Genomic DNA, 23255 nt, shown 5'->3' on the forward strand with positions numbered 1-23255 from the left:
TGTTTGAGCCACCTGTGATGAAGCAGGAACTGATAGTCACCTGTGCTGAAGCATGAACTGATAGAGTCACGTGTGCTGAAGCAGGGATATCCTGAAAACCTGACCTGTTGGGGGGGGGGGGAGAAGCTTGAGGACTGGAGCTGAGCCCCCCTTATCTAAAGAGTGCTGATATTTAGCAAATTGATACCAAAATGTACTTGGTAAATACAAAAGATTCTCAGTATTCATAGGGAAAAAAATCCCGAGATTTAACTTCACAATATCAGGAAATGTGGCAGTTCTAAGAACAAGGAATATTTCACTATTATTTTTGTATTATTATTAGAAATTGCTAGGGTGAGCTTTGCCTAAGACTGTTTTAGTCGCTGAATTCAGACTGGAGTGCTGGTTAACAGATATAATTCCAGTGGGCCTGTGTACTATGGCAATTTTGGAACAAAAGTGGTGGAAATTGCGTCCTTTTTTGTATTGTGCCGCTTTGCGCCAATGCATCAAGGACTTTGCTGCAGTCTGTTTTGGGGCAGTGTTAAAGGGAGGAGGTGTGGAGGGGTTACATGGAGCACAGATGACAATGAAATGTATTAAATGGTGCGCCTCTTTTAATCGGTGTAAAAGAAATGTGCCATGTCTGCGGTGCCACTAACTGTCCTGCTGAAGAATCAGGGAAACTGTAAGAAACACGTTTGTTACATACGATATGACAAGGTTTTTGGGGGCAAAACTGGTCAATGCGGCAAGAGATGTTTTTCTATGCGTGCACACATAGGCCCCTATATATCTTAGCGAGCCAACCATTCTCATTGTGAGTGACGTGCAAATTCTTTATTCCTCAAGGGGCAAACCTGCAAATTGCTGTCTTGACATTACCTGTGTTATACATAATATTCCCTTGTCACATTAGAATATGTCATTATCTTTTGGTGGCATGTATGTAGTATCTGAATCTCTGAATTGTCCAACATAATATTTCATTCTGTTATCTGAAAGGTGACATGGTTGTGATACATTAGGTCAAAAGCATTTTTTTATTTTTGAAAGTAATAGATTTGATGCACTTCTGGAGAAATGTATCAGATAAATATCATTCCACATCTAAAGCAGAATGAATGTTTGGGTGTACCATGGGAAAGCAATAACATTAGAAAAGAAGTATGCGCAGCTGTTTGACTATGGAAACATTTCCGGAAATCACATCATTTATGTGGCAATCTGAGATGTTATCCTAGACCAGGGGTGCTCAACTCCAGTCCTCAAGACCCCCCCCCCCCCAACAGGTCAGGTTTTAAGGATATCCCAGCTTCAGCGCAGGTGGCTCAATCAGTAGCTCAGTTGAAGACTGCTTCACTGATCGAGCCTCCTGTGCTGAAACTGGGATATCCGTATAACCTGTACACAACAGACAGGGGGTCCCAGCCTTGTATTAACTTTCTAGAGGGGTGCTATGAGGGGAAGGTAGACATGCACAACACGAAAGAGAAAGGATTACATGCACAATACTCGACATGTGAATATCAACAACTAATATAAGGATCACAATATCAAATTTCACCTTTGGGGGATTATTATTTAACCCCTTTGGGGTGAACAATCGTGAGACCACACACCTTGAGCCCACCTAAAGGACCAGAATTATCAACCACTTTACCAAGAAGAGAATCCACTCACTGCACACAGCACTAGTATTAGGTTTTAAACGTTTTTGTGTTTCTTCTATGCCGATAAAATGTATTTGTTTTTAAGATTAGTAGAGGAGTGCGCATCGACAGAGATCCTTTCTCTTTTGTGTTGTGCATCCTTATGACCTGACCTGATGGGGGTCATGAGGAGTGGCGATGGAACACCCCTGTCCTAGACAAAGGGTCACCTAAAATGAGAGAAGATGATGCAACGTTGTAATGGGTAGTAAACACATGTATATTTTGCACTGAATGTCCTTTATAATGTCCTTCCAGGCTCAGCTTTCTGTGGCGAATCTTCATTTTCCACAATGACAGAGGACACTGCAAATCCTCAACATCAATCTGTGGCTATGAGCAACGAAGATAGTGCTGCCAGTAGTGAGAAGACTAAACTTTCAGCAGACAAAGGCACCAGAAAGCCCGTCCCGTCCACATGTGAACAATCGGACTGCAATGGTTTAAATCCAAATGTGAAGAATGCTCCCAGGTCCACTTCTACATCCTCTTCATCCTCTTCTTGCTTTCACAATAGGACTGGCTCGCAGACATCACAGTGTTCTATGGCCAAGGCAAATAAGCAGCCTCCGATAGTTTTTCTTCCCAAACTGGTATATGACATCATTACCTCCACTGACAGCAGTGGACTTTCTAAATCCTCTTCATTCTTGCCGCATGGTAATATCACATGGGCCAGCTCTTTCCGCCCTCTTTTGAGTAAGATGATGACTTGTACTGAGCAGTCTTTGTATTACCGACAATGGACGGTACCCAAACAAAGCCATATGGACTGCAGCAATGTAAATGAAGGTAGAATGGATACCTTCCATCCAAGGAGGCTGCTACTGAGTGGGCCACCACAGGTATGTAACCAGAATCTGCTGTTAAGAATTACATTTTTACAAACCGTATTATTTTTTAGTGCCTTGTTTAATTTAATTGTCATCCCATATTGTCATCCCATGTACACCTGTGGTCGAATTTTTGTGGTATGAGGGGGTTGATGGAATCCTTCATTTTACTTACAACCCTACACTTTAACTTTCTTTCAAGAATAACTGATTTACATTAACAAAACTGATCTTCCTCGTGGAGCTTTTTAAACATGAGCATAAAACAGACCTCTTAAAAATGTGTTTCGCGTTACATTTCTCATTCTTTAGCATAATCTCGTCTCTCATTAAATAAAGGCTAGTATCTCTACTACAGGGGTGGGCAACGTGGCCCGAAACGGCATTTGGAGTGGCCCGCGTCCATCTCCCATGGAGTGAGAGACGAGGAGGGGGGATTGAGTGAGAGGAGAATGGGGAGGATTGAGTAAGAAAGTAGAATGGGGGGATTGAGTGAAAGAGTAGGATGAGGGGGTGAGAGGGAAACAGAAAAAAATCCCTTATGTAATGCACTCAACCTAAGTGAATGATATAGCTATAGTTGTAAACTTAATAAATTCACTGGAAAGAGATGGAATACCTGTTGATAGATAACCTACCTCCACTAAATACAAAGTATTCATTTTAATTGACAAACGTAAGACAAACTTAAAACCTAACGAGCGCTTTATATCTAAACAGCTATAAAGAGTGGGATTGAATTCCACTATCTCTTTTGTATGATAAATAGACCTTTAATTATGTAGCCCTCTTTCCCCCTAGTGTAAAGAGTCTACTGGTGCTGGCATTACCTGTTGACTCACGGAGGTCCCAAGCCTCCGCCACGGGGAGCCCGGGGTGATATAACAACACAATCTTGGTGCAGTGCCTATACCTGGAAGGGATCCCAACATAGTGGGAGGAGCCTGTCACAGGAACCACAATACTGATACACACACACACACACACAATAACCTTTACTTAGGAACATATATTTACAATGATAATGAGGATAGTAATTCTACTGGTTACAGCTACCCATCCAGCCTCACACGGTTTTATCCCACCACTGTGTCCACAGTACCTGACGGAGCCCTCAGGCACCCAACCACCCTGGTGTCCACAAGAATATAACCGCCACCCCTATATGTGATCAGCGCTGCCACTTTGGTGTATGTACTTGGTTGATGCACTTAATGATATAGGTACCTGCCGGGTGCTCCATCGTGCCGATGGGTAGCTGTCCAGGATCCGCTGATCCAGCAATGGCGTCTGCATATATGGTGGGTCCTCCTCCGCGTGGGTGGTATCCAGCTGGAGTGTCCCACATACAGACAGTCTTGGTACCTTGCCAGGGGATCTGAGCCCAGACCACTATCCACAGGGCTGCACAGAGTTGTAGCTGTGTCCTTGCTCTTAATCAGCTAAAGGGGCTGTGTCCGTACCTAAGGGGCCAGTCCCTGTAGCTGCCACAAGCTTATTTTGGGGCCGGGGCCTAATTGCGGCTTATCAGGGGGCTCTGGCCTAGTGCAGGAGCCAGTGACACCATACACATACAACCTCCCCTAACTGTCTCCCAGCTCGACTGACTTGTGATCCCCAGTGTACGAAAAGTATCACTCTCTGCAGCAGGAGGTCTTCCAGCCCTATTGGCTGTGTGTGGTCATCTGACTCTCTGCCCCATAGCATTATGGGGCTTGGAGTCCACGCAGAGCCTATCCCTAGTAAGCGACTCTTACTGCGCATGCGCGAACCTCCGCGATGCGCGCATATCACCAACATGGCGGCACTCTGCAGAGGGAGCCGCCGGCTAACCCATCGCCACCCACAACATCCCCCACGGCAGCGGAGGTGAAGGAGGGGAAAACAGGAGAACCGCGGAGCTAGAGGGGGACCTGGCTACAATTAGAATCAGTATCAAGGATACTATTGATAGTGAAATTCATTATCCAAGTAATAGTCCTTGTATGGTGTTATCTAACGGGATAAATCACTGTAGTGACTATATATAATCTACAGTGAATATAATTTGAACAGTGCCTATGTACATTGGTGAACTGTGAATAAGTGTTGTGGGGAAACTCCCAGGAATAAAGAGGGGGGAATATTTTGCTATGCAACATCCACTGCACAACAATTTATATCTATAAAAAAAACTGCAGAAAAAATAAAACATATTCCAGCTTTTGTGAAAAAGTGTAACAGTGATGTCCGTGTTAGAAAAAGGTATTATCAGAGCTACTAAATAATGTATGTAAACTGATCATCTCTTGGTATGGTGACCACCTGATCCGTCCATAACCAAATAGGCTAACTAAGGTCAAACACTCCTGTCAGAAGTGACTGTAGCATACTGTATGCAGCTGAATATCTAAATATTCTCATGAATGGATGAGTTCCATTGCAATCTCCCTTCTAATGTTATAGAGGGAATAGCATTAGGCTCCCTGTATAGTTTGTTGCAGCGATTCAATTGCTACAGTACATATGAGTCAGATGCAGTTGATTTTCAAAACCACAACAAGTATATAGATACAAATGTAACTGGTCCAAGAGTGAATTTGTTGTGGGGAAAAAAAAGCTACAGATGCAGCGGCCGTTATTCGAACACTTTACGCGGTGTATACCTCGGAATACCGATGTCATGACGCGGGATTTTTTCCAACCTTACCGCCTTAAGACGCGAGTGCAGAAAATGGCATTTTTAAACACCTGAAATTGGCACAGTAGCACAGTACTGTACACATTACAATTCATTCATTTCATTGCATTTAATTGCACACAAACCATGAAATTCAAACAAAGCAATCGCGATAAGCGCGGGTGCCTGGGGCGATTGGCGGTGTTAATACCGCGTGGAGTACAGCAGCGCACACGAAAATGGCTCTGTGATTTGTTCGAATAACGGCCGTTGCATCTGTATATTATTCATATTTATTTTTATGGTGTCATATACAAATCCCCAGTGCCAGATATTGGACTTTTAATATGAAGGATTCCTTATGTTTGTGTCATTCATGTGGGTATAGTACAGTTCTCTGTATGCTGGCAGCACATAAGAACAAACAGATAAATGGAGCAGTAGACATATAATATTGATACTCTATTTTACAGGTAGGAAAGACTGGAGCGTATCTCCAGTTCCTCAGTGTCTTGTCTAGAATGCTGATTCGATTGACTGAAGTGGACGTGTATGATGAGGAAGAGATCAATATCAGTAAGTTGTTTGCCATGGTAACGGATTATATTTATTAGCTGATTACAACTGTTATGTGTCTTACAATACTGTAGACTTATTGCAAACATTGTTGGCAGGGCTCTCAAAAGAAAACATAATGGCAACTAGGTTTTATTTAGTGCACATTTCTTGGTATTGTAGGCCTCAGCCGAGACCAACCTGATCAATTTTCCCACCAGACTATGGATATGTGGCCTAATGTGGAGATGGTTAAGAGGATGGATTTTGATTACACCATACATGATCCCAAGTACGAAAATGCAAGTGTCATTTGTTTCAACTTTCAGAACGTCAACAGTGAAGGTAACACAATAGACTTTCCCATATGAAACAATACCTTCAGGGTGATTATACAGTACTTTAGATGTTTGGCTGTTAGCTCAGAAAGGATGAACACCAAATTATTTTATTATATTTATTTTACCTGTGTGAATCAGTTTGCGATTTTGGATGTCAGGGTGTTTAGGACTTGGAAGGCGTAAGCCATGTTTAGTCAAACGCTCTCAGAAAATGAACTTGCTGCAACAAAAAAATGAAACGTAGTATAATTTAACACGTTCAACACTTTATTGGGGCACTCTCTTAGGCCGGGGCCATGGTAAAAAAACACAGTGCTGAGCCGCGCTGACACTCATGCTCTCCTGCTCAAGCAGGAGGTTTTTTGTGTCCTGGCATGAGTGTCAGCGAGCGCGCTTGTGAGGCGGGTGGGAGGCGAGGCGGGTCTAGCGCACCACGGCGCCGACGTCACGGAGTGACATTGGCTTTTGCCAGTCACGTGACCGGCCCTCCGCTTCCTCAGCGCGAAAAATTAAATGAATCTGTCGGCTGCAATTGCACACGCCTCCGCACGCCTGCGGAAGCGTCTACCAAAGCCCCACACATGCTGGATGCAGGAGGTAAGTTTCCTGGCTCAGCGCTGTATTTTTTTACCATGGCCCCGGCCTTAATTGCAACTGCTGCCTGTCCTAATATCCTGAAATTCTGCAGGGGATCACCAAATGCTCGATATTGGATACACTTGTAAGTTACTTATAATATCAGAAGGCAGCAGGGACAATATTCACAAAAGCATTATTATAAACGGGTGGGCAAAACAGTGAGTTGTATGTCAATAGTAAGACTCCTTCATCAACCTTGTTGAATATTTTTAACGTGATATCTTAGACCTCCTCTGAAATCGGTGAATGGCTTTCTCTAATATGTTAATATGTTAATCACTATGTTCGGACATTACCCTGTTTCATATACAGTAGTCTGATTTGTGTAATGATGTGATGACAGTGATATGTCTAATGAGATAAAACTAGGAGACTGGAACCTTTAATAAAAATGAAAGTTAAAGTTTTCCCTGACAGGGATTAAACCTTTGTAACCTGAAGCCTAGGTTTTTCTGTTCTTATCACTGTCTTATTTCTCTCATGTCATTCCCTGTATCTTTTTAGTTGGGTACTGAACATGCCAGCGGTGTGAAGAAATATTTTACCTTATCACTGAGCAAATAAGATTGATAATTACTGCACCCTATGATTTCGAGTCATCTTGTATGAGAAACAAAAGAACATTTCTAGAGTTTCAATCATTATTTAGCAAATAAAAATACCACATGTGAGCATATACATTTACACATCTCAGACAGATCTGCAACACCATTATCTCTTAGCATACAGTGCTTTCACAGCAGCCAAGTAATTCTGGGAAATGATATTACTAATGAGAACACCATTATTTAAAACATATTATATTTGCCTAATTTTTTTTTGTTAGCTGGTGACAATTACTTTTAACATGATAAATATGTTACTATCACTAGTCAAGGTTGGTGCTATGTACAGTAGGACTGCAAATTAAGAACCTAAGTCCCTGCAGAGTAGGGGTTTTTCATAGTTAAATAACTGCCAATACAGGTTTATTCTCGTTACAAATTGTTTTTTTTTTTTTTTTTTAAGTTTAAGTATTTAACTAAATATGTTTGCAGATAAACCAATGAACAGGAAAAACGAAGATATATATGTTCGGCGTCCAACAACCCGAATGAGATTATCTAAGTATGCATCCTATAACACATACCACCATTGCGAGCAGTGTCACCAGTACATGGGATACAACCCACGGTTTCAGGTAAGCAGTCGGGTAGCAATGGCTCAGTGTGTTCAAAATGAGATGCTCACTGAAGGAGTGGCTCAGCGAGTAAAGACACTGACTCTGTCACTGAGTTTGAAGCAGGGGAGCCTGGTGCAATTCCAGTCCCTGTGACATAAGATTGTAAGCTCTACGGGGCAAGGGCTGTGTCTGCAAAATGTCTCTGTAAAGCGTTATGTAAAACTAGCAGCGCTATACAAGAACAAGCTATTATTATAATATTTTTTTTGGAGACATAGAAAACCAATAAAGCTTAGTACTCCCTAAACAACAGAAGTAAAATAGAGTGTACACACTTATACCGTAGTACGAATAACAGAATCTATCACTATACAGTATGTATACCTTTATATGCCAAGGTCTAGAATTCTCAGGAGCTGTTATTGCACATTTAGCCAGTGGAGGTTTTCCATTTACTTCAAACAAACCCACTGTTAATGCACTTGAGTTTACATACTGTACAATTTCAATGAGCTTTCTCTTACATTAGAGCTGAGCTTCAGGCAGAATATTGCTGCATTTATCCCATAATTGTACATTATTTTGCAATAAATTGTGCAATGACGAGAGATAAGTTGCAATTGTAAGAAAAGTGCGGTGTGAAGTATATGTAACAATCAAATACAATGTTTCAGTTCAGTCAAAAGTGGCATGATTTGTTCATAACAAGACAATCCAGACTGTAAGAGACAGCACGGCAGCTCTCAAATGGAGTCATTATCACAAAAGTAGGCTGTGCCACGAAGATGTCCTCTTTGTTTTGCTCTGTACAGAGCATTTTGGGTCATTGTACCCTTAGCCTTTTTTGACTTGCGCAACTTATTTTTAGAGTCATTTAGTGGTATTCATTGACCAGTTAATTTGTACTGGTTACCTATTGCCTCTATTTGATATAAGCACATTGTGCTATTATTTAATGCGTTTTTATTGTACTCGCCCCATTTAGTCTGGTCCAAATATTTTAATGCATATCAATTAAATAGTTATTTTAATTCTCTAATTACGCAATACATTTAGGGCCAGCATCACTGTTCTCTTTGGCCTCTCATACTTATGTTAAGGTACTTTCCCCTATACAGACATTGAGTGCACGATATAGGGACTTATCCGGTTGGTAGTGTCTATGCTCTATCGGTGTTTTCTATCTGTTGTCTATTAATAATATTATTTGCCCTAGTGCACTGTCTGTATGTATGACCTTGTGTCACACTAGGTTGAGCGGGTTCCCCTTTCCTTCTTTTGCGACCATCTTCAAATATGGTAGTGGCCCTTTCTAGATAGTTGACACTCTTCCCTAACTGTAAAATAACAAAAGGTAACTCAACCTCTTCATTCAAAGTTAGGCCTCGGCCATGCTTACTGCTTGCTGGCGGAGGCGCACTGAGGCGCGCTCCCGCTCAGCACTGAGCCCCTACAGCCGCAATTAGAGCGGCTTTAGTAGGGGCTCGTCTGCGCTTCCGCAAGCGCGCAGAAGCGTAGGTCTTAGGGAATTTTAAAATTTTCCCACTTGCCAGTGCGCAGGGCCGGTCACGTGAGCGGTTCGCCCAATGAGGGCGAACCAGCGCCGTGACGCCACCGGCCCGCCCCCTGATGGCGCGCAGGGAAAGCACCCGCAAGGCCAGGGAAAGCACCCGCTTTCCCTGAGCCTCAGCGCGCCTCAGCACGCCAGCGGGGAGCCTGGCCAAGGCCTTACACATTAATTACACTATTAACACCATACATTTAAGACAGGGAGACCCTGCTTCTCTGATGTCCTCCAGGAGCCTGGGGTCTGGAAGCTTCTGCTACTCCTTTTATACCCCTGTGTGACGTCACCATCCTGCCCCAGTAACTGGGCAGGATACAGACATCCGTAACCTATCAGGATCCGCACATGTCAGGTGACTGTTCCAGTAGGTTTTAAAACTAAGAAAGGGCCAGTCACCTGACAGAAGCTACTTTGGCAACATAAACTAGCCACCTGAAAAAGCTACATAGAATAAGCTACATCTAGTTGGGGCCTTTCCTATACATTAACCCATTACTTTCCTTCATTAAACTAGTAAACCCCTTAGGGGCGGAGGAGTTACACTTTTATATAGTTTCTGTTGGGCCATTAACTTTCAATATGTAAATATTTTTAATTCTCTATGGCACATAGCAACCATAAGGGGCTAAACAAAAAATGTTAATTATTTTCATTTATCCTTAGGCTGCCTTTATAGTAGGCGCTATGGCGCATGCGATGATGCTGGACCGCTATAGGGCCGGCCATAGTGTGTGCGAGCAATGCAGAGTAACTGCGCGGCAAATTTTTGAAAAGACAAATGATTTTGTTTTTTTAGCGCAACAGCCGCATCACGTGAGCGGTTCAACCAATGAGGGTGAACCAGCCTGGTGACGCATGCACCACGCCTCCACCAAGCCTCCCCGTCACCTCGGACCACAGTGCAGGGATCGCTTGAGCGACAGGCTCGTGCGACGCAATGCGCTCCCCTCCTATAAACGCAGCCTTACACAGCACTGCCTTCTAGTTTATTGCATCCAGTACACAAACTCCCATTTCTTGAAAATATTCATGCCAAACAGTTACAAAACTGGTAACCAGAATATGCTCCATGTCCCTTCAGCCATAATACCACGTGTTGGCTTCTTGATCACCTTTTATTGATAATCAGATTATCGGAAATACAGAATGTAAGCCGTTTGGGAGCCAATAAGAGTCCAGTGTACATTTTACAGTCAGTTTATTTTGTAATGCTGTTAAGTATATGAATGCCAAACTGTGTTCCCATGAGAATTTTGTTTCATCCCTAACTTTTCCTTAGATGTACGAGTCGACTCTGCATGCTTTTGCATTTTCCTATTCTATGCTGGGAGAGGAAATTCAGCTTCACTTCATCATACCAAAATCTAAAGAGCAGCATTTTGTGTTTAGTCAACCAGGTGGTCAGCTAGAAAGCATGAGGTTACCACTTGTCACAGATAAGGTAATACTATACATGTTGTTTAGTCTAAATAGCCCCCATTGTTTGTCTTCAATCATTTGTAGGCAGTGATACTTTGATTTAGATAATAGCCATATCCATTTTATTAGATTTGCTACATACATAGTTACATAATAGATTAGGTTGAAAAAAGATAAATGTCCATCAAGTTCAGCCTATGTTAAATGAACAAAATATTCAGTGCGCAGCTACTACTATCTACTGTGTAATTAACCCAATAAAACACCACCTGGTGAAGTGAATAGACAAATATACAAGCAACCTCTATATGACTGGCGTCTGCAGCTGAAGTAATAGGGGTAGAGGAACCCCTAAAGCAACTGAAAAAAAAGAACAAAAGCGCAAACGCACATAGTGAAGTATGCAAAGTAAATATATATATATTTTAGGGTAAGATATCTGCGTACATCAGATTAAAAGGTTACCAGCAATTCATGTACATAGACATGGGTGATTAGAGGTAGTACAGCTGCCGCCAACCATCTGGGGATTTTCTTTACTGCATCAAGGCACACCCCACAGCTGAAGAAAGGCCTCCGTTTACGTCCGTCTTTGGGTTGAAGGAGTCTTGAATAAAACTTTGCTTAGGGGAGGCTTCGTTCTGCTCTCCCCGGCTCCTTACTCGGCGCCGACAGCGATGGAGGTTAGCAGCTTCTCGGGCAAGCTGTTACCTCAAATGTCCCGTATTTCCTGTGCGTTCGGCCGCAAAGTGAAGACGGCCGTAAAGTGTGGATGTTTTACCGCACTGTTCACAATCGCGGGTAAATGTCTATAGGAATCGGCTCCACGTAGTAACAGAAGAGTCAGCTAGCACACAGATCAATAATAAAAGTGATAATTCGGGCTAAAATTTATCCAACGCGTTTCGAAGCGCAAGCTTCTTCATCAGGGATATTAATACATTGAATTTATTCAATGTATTAATATCCCTGATGAAGAAGCTTGCGCTTCGAAACGCGTTGGATAAATTTTAGCCCGAATTATCACTTTTATTATTGATCTGTGTGCTAGCTGACTCTTCTGTTACTACGTGGAGCCGATTCCTATAGACATTTACCCGCGATTGTGAACAGTGCGGTAAAACATCCACACTTTACGGCCGTCTTCACTTTGCGGCCGAACGCACAGGAAATACGGGACATTTGAGGTAACAGCTTGCCCGAGAAGCTGCTAACCTCCATCGCTGTCGGCGCCGAGTAAGGAGCCGGGGAGAGCAGAACGAAGCCTCCCCTAAGCAAAGTTTTATTCAAGACTCCTTCAACCCAAAGACGGACGTAAACGGAGGCCTTTCTTCAGCTGTGGGGTGTGCCTTGATGCAGTAAAGAAAATCCCCAGATGGTTGGCGGCAGCTGTACTACCTCTAATCACCCATGTCTATGTACATGAATTGCTGGTAACCTTTTAATCTGATGTACGCAGATATCTTACCCTAAAATATATATATATTTACTTTGCATACTTCACTATGTGCGTTTGCGCTTTTGTTCTTTTTTTTCAGCCTATGTTAAATTTAGATGAAAGATACTTATCCTATATTTGTATTTACCATATTTTGATCCAGAGGAAGGCAAACAAAAAAAACCCATTGATATATCATCCAATGATATCTCAGAAGGGAAAAATAAACTCCTTCCTGACTTCAATATTGGCAATCAGATTTCTCCCTGGATCAACATCCTTCCCATGTTCATATATTTGGTATATCCCTGTATACCTTTCTTTTCTAAAATTATGTCCAACCTTTTTTAAACATATCTATTGTATCTGCCAACACAGTCTCCATGGGTAATGAATTCCACATTTTAACTGCTCTTACTGTAAAGAACCCTGTATAGAGTGTTTCTAAAGTTAGTAGTATGTATAATTGGTATTGGAAACAGCATACAGTATGAATCATAGATAGGTAAGAGTTCAAGAGCGCTCAAATGCCAGATATAGAGTTCAATAAGACCAAAAACCACCATCCAAGGAAAATAACATAGAATTAATAAATGTGTGAATAATAAAGCCAACAATTATGTGTAAATGCCCCTGAAGACAGGTAGTGGGAAGCAAATGAAAGCCCCCCATCTATCTCATTGGGGGCTAACCCTGTAGCAATAAGATAATTACTCACAATTCCTGGTGTGGCTGGATGGATATGCTGCTTCCAAGGTAAAGTATTTAATTTGCAGATGATGTAAGGAGCACACGAACGTTCTTTATCAAGGATAAACGCTAACACGTTCGAAACGCGTTGGATTTTAATGTCTTGATGACTCAATAAATTTATACTTTTGTTACCTGGGTCCTCCCTTTGCTCCTACCGGATCGTGCGCTCCTTACATCATCTGCATATTGAATACAGTATGAATCATAAATGTCTTCTGTCTTCTATAAGTATGTTCTCTTCTAATGCTCTGTACTCTCTTTTCACGCAGAATGCAGATTGTGTGAGAAGCCCCATCTTTACTCCCACCACAGGCCGTCACGAGCATGGCCTCTTTAATCTGTATCATGCTATGGACGGGGTCAGTCATTTACACATCCTAGTTGTCAAAGAGTATGAGATGGCGATATATAAAAAATACTGGCCAAACCACATAATGTTGGTCCTGCCAAGTATCTTCAACAATGCTGGAGTAGGTAAGTGTGTGAACTAATATCAGTTCTAGATAGAAACATACATTTGATGGCATTTTAAGATTGCCCATTATCCATTCTTGATGTCAAAATTATTTCTCCTTAGGGAAAAGATTCTCCACCGTTCCATCTCATAGTCGACTTCAGTTATAATAATTGGAGGACCACCAGACTTATTTTGTGTTCATCATCCACATATAATAATGAATTCAAGAAAATATATATATATATATATATATATATATATATATATATATAATAATTCATTGACCAGAGTCTGAAAAGCAGTATGTCACAAGCCAGCCATCAGCACTGATCGGCTTACTCTGCTGAGCATAAACTGCAGGTGACCATTGACTGAAATTTTTTTGAAGGGTTTTGAAGACCACGACCAACTCCTTGGGCATTATTGGTAGTCCAGGGAGCATAGTTGAGAAGCCCCTGGTTTAGGGTTCTATTTTGTCTATTTCAAACATGTTGTAACATATTTACTGTATTTCTTTGCACCACTTCTGCTGGAAGCCACGTAATTCCACCATCATTTCTTTTTTCCCCATTGGTACTGTATTTAAACATTGTAATTGTTGCTAAAAAATCTAACAGCGTACACAATACATACTTGTCATGGATAGTTTACAGATTATACCTAAATAAGGAAACATCTGAAGATTTTGGAATTAACAATCTCAGCTACTTTAATATACTGCTATAAACTGACACTCCCGCTAAAACGAGTACTTTAATCAATGGCGCAACTACGTACCTTAACCCCTCCACCCCTGAAGAAGTGTGCGTCAGCACATGAAACATGCGTGGGATGTCACGACGGTGGCGTCAACGTGGGAGGCGACGCATACCCGGAAGCAGCGTGCAACAGATACGGTTATATAGCGATGGCTTGTGGAACCATTTAAAGCTAGTTTTCCCTGCATATATACTCTGCATATGTGTTCTAACCATAGAACTATGTCCATCTACGGCTGTATAGTAGCAGGTCACCACTTGCATTTTAGGTACTATAATATGTTACCACCCCTGATGGGGTATGCATTTAGTGGTTATAGATTCTGGCAAGCCTAGATACTATTTAACTCACATATGACACATTTGTTGCAGTTGTCAGCAAAATACTAATTTGTTGCAGATATTGCTTAGGTATAACCGAAGGCAGCATTTAAAGCTTCAGTTCAGTCAATATCCTGCATGTGTGTTTTTTTTAATAAATCAGTTCTGTAGTAAGAAAAAATACTTTTAGCATTTTCTGTTTTAAAAAACAACAACTTTGAAAGACCAATTTTCTTGTATTCTATTTTAACAGCCATTTGCTAAGGCACTGCCCCCTCATGTCCTGTCACAAGCCCTGGCACACCCCTTGGCAGCCCTGCCCTCCCTCTAGCACATGTCAGTGCAGGAGTGCTCATGCATATTCATGAGCTTCCACTGAGACACAGAAGCAGAAGAAAAACATATCCCTTCACTAATTATGTCACCATATTTCGCCTATCAATACATGGAGAACGAATTGACCTGCAATTCTTTAGGTAATTAGAGATTGCACACATGAAACTATTGAAGTAAAAAAATAAATAAATTAAAAAAAAAGACTGAACTGCAGCATTTAAAATAACTCCATATTAATTATCAGACACTGGTTATTGAGCTATGTACATATCAAGCTGACTATAGAGATGTAGTGTACCATTTGTATCTTAGGCTTTATACCACTTGACCATCTTATGCTATTGGCTGCTCATAGGATATATTGTCACTTACTTTCTGATATTTCTACGTAGTTCTGTATTGACAGACTCACCTTGATCACATATTATCATGATACGTCTATTAGGAGTAGTAATACCAATACAGCGTATGAATTGTGTGACTATATGATGGGCATCTATCCTATTTAAATTAAAATCTCTGCTTCCGATTGGATGTATCTCTGATTACTCTATCAGAGACACTATTTTGAGACACTTATTGGTATTATACTTGCCTTCCTACAGGTTATCCAATATTATGAATCTCTGTGTCGCCTCACCATGGGGATTTTTAACCATTCACTGTATATATTAATCACGTGCGTCGTTGTTTAGTAGCATCATTAAAATGTTATTGTTTTTCATATTATGTAATTAATGTTCCCAGTACTCAATCAATTTTGTTGTTATTTCCCAGAATATTGCTAATTAAGTGAACTACTTACTTGCATAACATTGCCATATCAAGAATATTGAGATTCTATGACTTAATAAGTCAGAATATATTACTACATCTAGAGTGCAGTTTTCAGAGGGATCTAGTGTAGGCTCTATGCTTGACACTTTATGAATGATAGGTTCTACTTGTCCATATGCACCGATGTACGTGTACCATTCATTACTTCTTGACTTTAATAGGTTGAGCGGTTGGTCATCTATAGTTATCTTACTACAATATATTTAATATGTGATTAGGATGAACAAAAATAAAAGTATTTTTTAAACAGTTTCTTTAGTTCTATATAAAAAGAAGCAAACATATTATTATTATGATAATCATAATAAACATTACACAGTACCAAATATCATTTTTTAAATTTTAAATTAGACACTCTCAATTAGCAAAAGTATGTATTATTTCTTCTATAGAAGGAATAGATCTCGTTTTCTATTTAAAAGAACATTTTAGTAATAAAAAGGAAATTACTCCTAGTGAGGAAGACTGTGGGGTTTATTCTATAAACACCAAGATCGCAGATCCGGGAAGTCAATGGGGCTTCCGTGTCAGACCGCACGGATCAGCAATCTCGAAGTTTATAGATTATTCCCCTGTGTCTCTAAGTATTGTAGGGTTGTGCTTGTACAAAGACAGTAATAGATTACCGCAGAAGATAAGGGCATTTGCTTTAAGGGAGAGTGGGTGTCTGCCCTCCAGGAATCTCAACTCCTTATATTTCTATTGATTCGTGTTCACCATGAGAGCTAAACTATAATCATGAATGCTGGTGTTGTAAGCAACATGCCTGTTGCTTTTTTAAGCATTTGTATTGGCTATCTCAGAGCAAAGTGACATTGGTCTGTGTGGCAGGACGGCCTGTAGCCAAGGTCAGGGAACAGTCCACACGTGTAGTTTCAGGATAAATGAAAATGTTCAGTGGCTTTATTTCTCCACAGCAACATAACATGCGGGTACACTGTCCCTTTAAGCAAATAAATCCTGCTCCACGTGGGGAGAAAACTGACTAACACAGCAGTCCTAGCTAGCAGGCTGGCTGGCTAAACCATACCCAAACCGTAAGAGTCTTTTTAAGCAGTCATGCAAACAAATGAAACAAATCTTACTTTGGCTGCAGTAAGTAGTGTTGGATCCTTCTGGCTAGCAGCACATCTATCCATGTGCTCTCATCTGAGACAGACAGCTACTGCTGGTAACAAGATCCTTTATCTAGCTTGCTGGCTCTCAGGTGTCAGCTTACATCATGATTAGCTAGCTTCCACCTGAGTTAACCCTTATGAGTGCTGGATGAAGCACTCAGACATATGTTTCCCAGGCATAACTGATAGGGGTTGACTTCACCCTGTCACATACCTCCCCTGTTTGTGTGTGGCTAGTGTCCCACACGGCTGAAGCCCGACCCTCCACTCCTTCTCTTGACAAAAAATCAGCATTTCCATGGTCTTTTCCAGGTCTATACTGAATATCAAAAGAGAAGGGTTGGAGGGCCATATACCACCTGGTCAACCTTGGATTTGTGTCCTTCATGGTGTTCAACCACTTCAAGGGCGCATGGTCAGTGACCAGGGTGAAGTGTACTCCGGCGACATAATGTCTCAAGGCCTCAATTGCCCATTTTACTGCGAGGCACTCCTTCTCAATAACGGAATACCTCACTTCCCTTGGGAACAGCTTTCGGCTGATGAACAGTATGGGGTGTTCAACACCATCAAATTGCTGAGACAGCACTGCTCCCAGTCCTACCTCTGAGGCATCCGTCTGGATAATGAAGGGCTCTTTAAAATCTGGGCTCCGAAGAGTGGGGCCTTCTGACAGGCACTTTTTTAGCATGTCAAAGGCGTCTTGGCACTCCCAAGACCATTTAACTTGGGTCGGGGCACTCTTTTTTGTCAGATCTGTTAGGGGTGCAGATATTTCTGAAAAATTGGGGATAAACCGCCGGTAATACCCTGCTAACCCCATAAGGTAGCGGACCTGTGTCTTTGTCTGTGGGGTGGGGACTTCCTTTATGGTGGCCACCTTGCTAGCTAGTGGCCTTACTATCCCTCCCCCAACGGCATAGCCCAAATACTTTGTAGTCAATTTACCCAGGGCACATTTTTTTGGATTTGCAGTGAGCCCTGCTTCTCTTAAGGACGTTAGGACTGCCCTTAACCTTTTTATATGAGACTGCCAGTGTCTGCTATAGATGACAATGTCATCCAAGTAGGCCGCGGCATATGCCCTATGGGGTCGTAGTACCTTATCCTTTAACCTTTGGAACGTGGCTGGAGCCCCATGTATCCCAAATGGCATAGTGACGAATTGGTATAAACCGAGAGGGGTGGCGAAGGCAGTTTTGCATTTGGATTCTTCCGCTAGAGGTATCTGCCAATATCCTTTCGTGAGATCTAGGGTGGAGATATACTCTGCTTTACCAAGCGAATCAAGCAATTCATCCACCCTAGGCATTGGATATGCATCAAATCTGGATACAGCATTTACCTTTCGCAGATCTACGCAAAACCTCACCTTCCCATCTGGTTTAGGGACCAACACGATAGGGCTACACCATTCGCTGTGGGACTCCTCGATCACGCCCAATTCCAACATGTCTATTATCTCCCTCTCTACCAGGTCTTTTCGGCCCTCTGGCAATCTATAGGGACGGGACCGTACTTTTACGCCAGGTTCTGTCTCAAACCTATGGGACACTAAATTAGTCTGCCCTGGCAGCTCCGAAAAAACATCTGGGAACTGGTCACATAATTCTAGTAGGTCTGACCTTTGTTCCGTTGTTAACTGCCCTCCCATGGGAACCTGATGGTCATTGTACGTACTACCCTTTGGAAGCTGCGGACCCAAATCCATCTCTCCTTCCCGAGGGTGGATGAACAGCGATCTCATCGTTTTCCAGGGTTTCAGGAGGTTCACGTGGTAGATTTGTTTACCCTTCCTGGACCCTGGTTGAGAGATCTCATAGTTCACCTCCCCGGTGCGGCGGAGAACTTGGAAAGGATCCTGCCACTTCGCAAGGAGTTTACTCTCTGATGTCGGAAGTAGTAGCATCACTTGGTCCCCAGGTTGGAAGACCCTCAAGCGAGCATTTTGGTTGTACTGCGTCTCTTGACGTTCTTGGGCAGATTTGAGGTTTTCCTTAGCAAACCGACCTATCATGTCTAGGCGGTTTCTAAGGTCTATGACATACTGAAGGGTATTCTTGGAGGGGGAAGGCTCCTCCTCCCAGGATTCCTTCAGTATTGTATTGTATGTCTTTATTTATATAGCGCCATTAGTGTACATAGCGCTTCACAGTAGTAATACATGTGGTAATCAAATAAATAACAGATAATATAAATAACAGATCATGGGAATAAGTGCTTTAGACATAAAAGTAACATTTCGGAAGAGGAGTCCCTGCCCCGAGGAGCTTACAGTCTAATTGGTAGGTAGGGAGAACGTACAGAGACAGTAGGAGGGAGTTCTGGTAAGTGCGTCTGCAGGGGGCCAAGCATTATGTATCGTGTTTAGAATATCCACAGTGCTATTCATATGCTTCTTTAAGCAAGTGTGTCTTAAGGTGGGTCTTAAAGGTGGATAGAGAGGGTGCTAGTCGGGTACTGAGGGGAAGGGCATTCCAGAGGTGTGGGGCAGTCAGTGAAAAAGGTTTAAGGCGGGAGAGGGCTTTAGATACAAAGGGGGTAGAAAGAAGACATCCTTGAGAAGAACGCAAGAGTCTGGATGGTGCATACCGAGAAATTAGGGATGAGATGTAAGGAGGGGCAGAAGAATGTAAAGCTTTAAAAGTGAGGAGAAGAATGGAGTGTGAGATGCGGGATTTTATCGGAAGCCAGGAGAGGGATTTCATGAGGGGAGATGCTGAGACAGATCTAGGAAAGAGTAGAGTGATTCTGGCAGCAGCATTTAAGATAGATTGTAGGGGAGACAGGTGAGAGGCAGGAAGGCCGGACAGCAGGAGGTTACAGTAATCAAGACGGGAGAGAATGAGGGCCTGAGTCAGAGTTTTAGCAGTCGAACAACAGAGGAAAGGGCGTATCTTAGTTATATTGCGGAGGAAAAAGTGACAAGTTTTAGAAATGTTTGGAATGTGAGGGGCGAATGTGAGAGAGGAGTCGAACGTGACCCCTAGGCAGCGTGCTTGGGCTACTGGGTGAATGATTGTAGTTCCAACAGTAATGTGGAAGGAGGTAGTAGGGCCAGGTTTGGGAGGAAGTATGAGGAGCTCTGTTTTAGCCATGTTGAGTTTAAGGCGTCGGAGGGCCATCCAGGATGATATAGCAGAGAGACATTCAGAAACTTTGGTTTGTACAGCAGGTGTAAGGTCAGGTGTTGAAAAGTATATTTGTGTGTCGTCGGCATAGAGGTGATAATTAAACCCAAAAGATGTTATTAGGTCACCTAGAGAGAGTGTGTACAGAGAAAAGAGAAGAGGTCCCAGGACAGAGCCCTGGGGTACCCCCACAGAGAGATCAATAGAGGAGGAGGAGGTGTTAGCAGAAGAGACACTAAAAGTACGATGGGAGAGGTAGGATGAGATCCAGGATAGAGCTTTGTTCCGAATACCTAGAGTATGGAGAATGTGGAGGAGAAGAGGGTGGTCCACGGTGTCAAATGCTGCAGAGAGGTCGAGTAATATGAGCAGAGTGTAATGACCTCTGTCTTTGGCAGCATGGAGGTCGTCAGTTATTTTGGTGAGGGCTGTTTCGGTGGAGTGAGCAGTGCGGAAGCCAGATTGTAGAGGGTCTAGGAGAGAATAGGTGTTGAGAAAATGGAGCAAGCGAGAGAATACAAGACGTTCAAGTAGTTTAGAGGCAAAAGGCAGGAGGGAGACAGGTCGATAGTTAGAAAGACAGATAGGGTCAAGCTTGCTGTTTTTGAGTAATGGTATGACTGTTGCATGTTTGAAGGAGGATGGAAATGTTCCAGAGCAGAGGGAGGAGTTAAAAATGTGTGTAAGCGTAGGGATTATAGTAGGAGCTAGAGGTTTTAGGAGATGGGAGGGAATGGGGTCAAGAGGGCAAGTGGTAGAGGGAGAAGAGGAGATCAACAGCGACACATCCTCCTCTGAGACAGTGGAAAAAGACTCAAGGAAGGCAGGAGGAGAGTTAGGAAGAGGTGTAGGATGGGGGGAAGAAACAGAGGGGATGTTCTGCCGTATGGATTCCACCTTTTCCTTAAAATAGTCAGCAAAGTCCTGAGCGGAGATGGAGGAAGTAGGTCGAGAATACCCCGAGGTTGGCGTCCATATAGGAGCTCAAACGGGGAGAAGCCTGTGGATGATTGGGGAACTTCTCGTACCGCAAACAACAGGAAAGGGAGAAGTTCATCCCAAGCTCGCTTTTCAGTGTCCACAAACTTCCTAAGCATGGTTTTTAAAGTACGGTTAAACCTCTCTACCAATCCATCAGTCTGAGAATGGTAGACTGAGGTCCGGACGGATTTTACCTCCAATAACTTTAGGACATCCTGCATTAACTTTGCCATGAAATTTGTTCCCTGGTCAGTTAACATTACTTGGGGAAGTCCTACCCTAGAGAACAGTTCTAACAGCCTGTGAGCAACCTATTTAGCAGTGGCTGATCTCAGAGGGAAGGCCTCAGGATATCTGGTGGCATAATCTTCCACAACGAGTATAAATTTATGTCCCTTCGCAGAGGGTTCTAAAGGTCCGACCAGATCTACCCCAATTCTCTCGAATGGGACGGCTACCAAGGGCAGAGGAACCAAGGGAGCCGGCTTCTGTCCTTTTTGGCTAGTTAACTGGCATTCAGGACATGTCTCACATAGTTTCATGATGTCACCATGTATGCCTGGCCAGTAAAACCGGGACGAGATGCGGTCCGTGGTTTTATCTCTGCCCAAATGACCACCCCATGGGAGAGTATGGGCTAGGGTGAACACCATTTTAATCAACCCTTTAGGGACTAGCATCTGTCGAATGACCTCCCCTGTTTGTGTAACCTTATTCACACGATATAGAATGTCATTCAACAGTTCAAAATGTGGAAACACTTTTACACCCTGTTCATCCATTATCTTGTTGTTGACCTGTACCACCTTCTCATATTGTCTAGCCAGAGCTGGGTCCTTCCTCTGCCTCTGACGGAAGTCAGGAAGATCCAGGTCTGGCAAAATTCCCGTATCTATCTGTTCCCCACCCTGGTCATCCCCGGCCATGACCTGCAGTCCTTTGGGCTGACTAATGTTACCAAGAGTCCCAGCCTTTCTTAACCAGTCCTCTTTTTCCGCACGTCTCTGTTTACGTGTCTTTGGGACATGGTGTCTACGGGGAAAAATCTCTGGGGAAAAAGGGAACAAGTCTCCGGGCTTCTCCGGTACCAGAGAAGTAGGCTCCGTAGGAGTAGGGGCCAACAATGTTTCGAGGTAGGGCCAGTCTCGGCCAAGTAGAACAGGAGCAGGTAGCCAGGGAGCAACTCCCACTAGTAGGCTAGCCTCTTGATCCTGGATACGCAGTACAACGTTCGCCGTCGGGTATCTCTTTGTATCCCCATGGATACACTCGATATTCCAAGGAGAGTCATAAGATAGTCTATTGCTTGGAATTAGGCCCTCTAGGATCAGGGTTTTTCCAGAGCCCGAGTCCAGCATGGCGTTTAATTTTGTTCCCTCCAGAGATGCTGGGACTAACCACGGATTGTGGTCCCCTCGGAGACAAGCTGTGGCAGTGGTTCTGCCATATGAACAGTCCATCTCATCATCTCCTGAATCCGCAACCTCGGTCGTCAGCGGAAGCTCTCGACGGGGCTCGGTGTTTGGACCTCTCCGCTGTTGGATGGGGTCCTCCCTTCTGGTTGGTGGGGTTATCCTCTCCACTGGGTGGGTGACAGGAATCCAGGTTCTCGGGGAATACTGTGGGTGGCGGCCTCCCTTGAGTGATCCAGTGGCCTCGGACCCAGGACGGGCGTCTCTGCGGGAGTTTGTACCAGGAACCCTCCGAGATGGGAAAGGGTCTTCCGATCGGGTTGACTGGATCTCCCGAGCTGGCGGGTTGTAGACCCCTCGATTGTCTGCTCTCCTGCCTCTAGCATCACCGGAAGCAACTGGTGTTTGCACCGTCCGTTCCCAGCTATCATGTTGGGTGTCGTCGCCCAGGAAGTTTTCCACCAAGCGGACCGCTGAATCCAGGGAAAATGCAGCGTGTCTTTTTACCCAGGAGCGGGAGGAGGTGGGCAGAATCTGTATGAACTGCTCGAGCACAAACTGTTCAAGGATCTCTGCCTTGTCATGTTTTTCTGGTTGTATCCACCTGGTACATAAGTCTACTAAGCGGTGGGCTACGACCCGGGGTCTGTCTCTGTTTGTATATTTGACTGTCCGGAACCGCCGTCGGTAGGTTTCTGGAGTGAGGCCTAGGCGATCCAGAACAGCAGCCTTTAGTTGCTGATAGTCCATGGCCTCGTCTGCTGGAAGAGCCTGGTAGGCTGCCTGAGCTTCCCCTATGAGGAGTGGAGCCAGAGTCGTTACCCAGCGATCAACTGTCCAGCTG

General features: G+C 43.3%; 1 protein-coding gene across 2 annotated transcripts in view; it reads left to right on the forward strand.

Annotated features, from left to right (window-relative positions):
* The window catches only part of GREB1 (growth regulating estrogen receptor binding 1), a 188634-nt gene that overhangs the window by 147929 nt on the left and 17450 nt on the right, over window positions 1–23255 (forward strand). For both annotated transcript variants that reach the window (XM_075598371.1, XM_075598372.1), the window contains exons 22-27: window positions 1953–2539; window positions 5660–5762; window positions 5925–6086; window positions 7759–7901; window positions 10730–10891; window positions 13330–13534. In XM_075598371.1, coding sequence (XP_075454486.1) covers window positions 1953–2539; window positions 5660–5762; window positions 5925–6086; window positions 7759–7901; window positions 10730–10891; window positions 13330–13534 — 1362 coding nt within the window. The remainder of the gene's footprint in view (window positions 1–1952; window positions 2540–5659; window positions 5763–5924; window positions 6087–7758; window positions 7902–10729; window positions 10892–13329; window positions 13535–23255) is intronic.

This window comes from Ascaphus truei, chromosome 4 (genome assembly GCF_040206685.1).
Source record: "Ascaphus truei isolate aAscTru1 chromosome 4, aAscTru1.hap1, whole genome shotgun sequence".
NCBI lineage: Eukaryota > Metazoa > Chordata > Amphibia > Anura > Ascaphidae > Ascaphus > Ascaphus truei.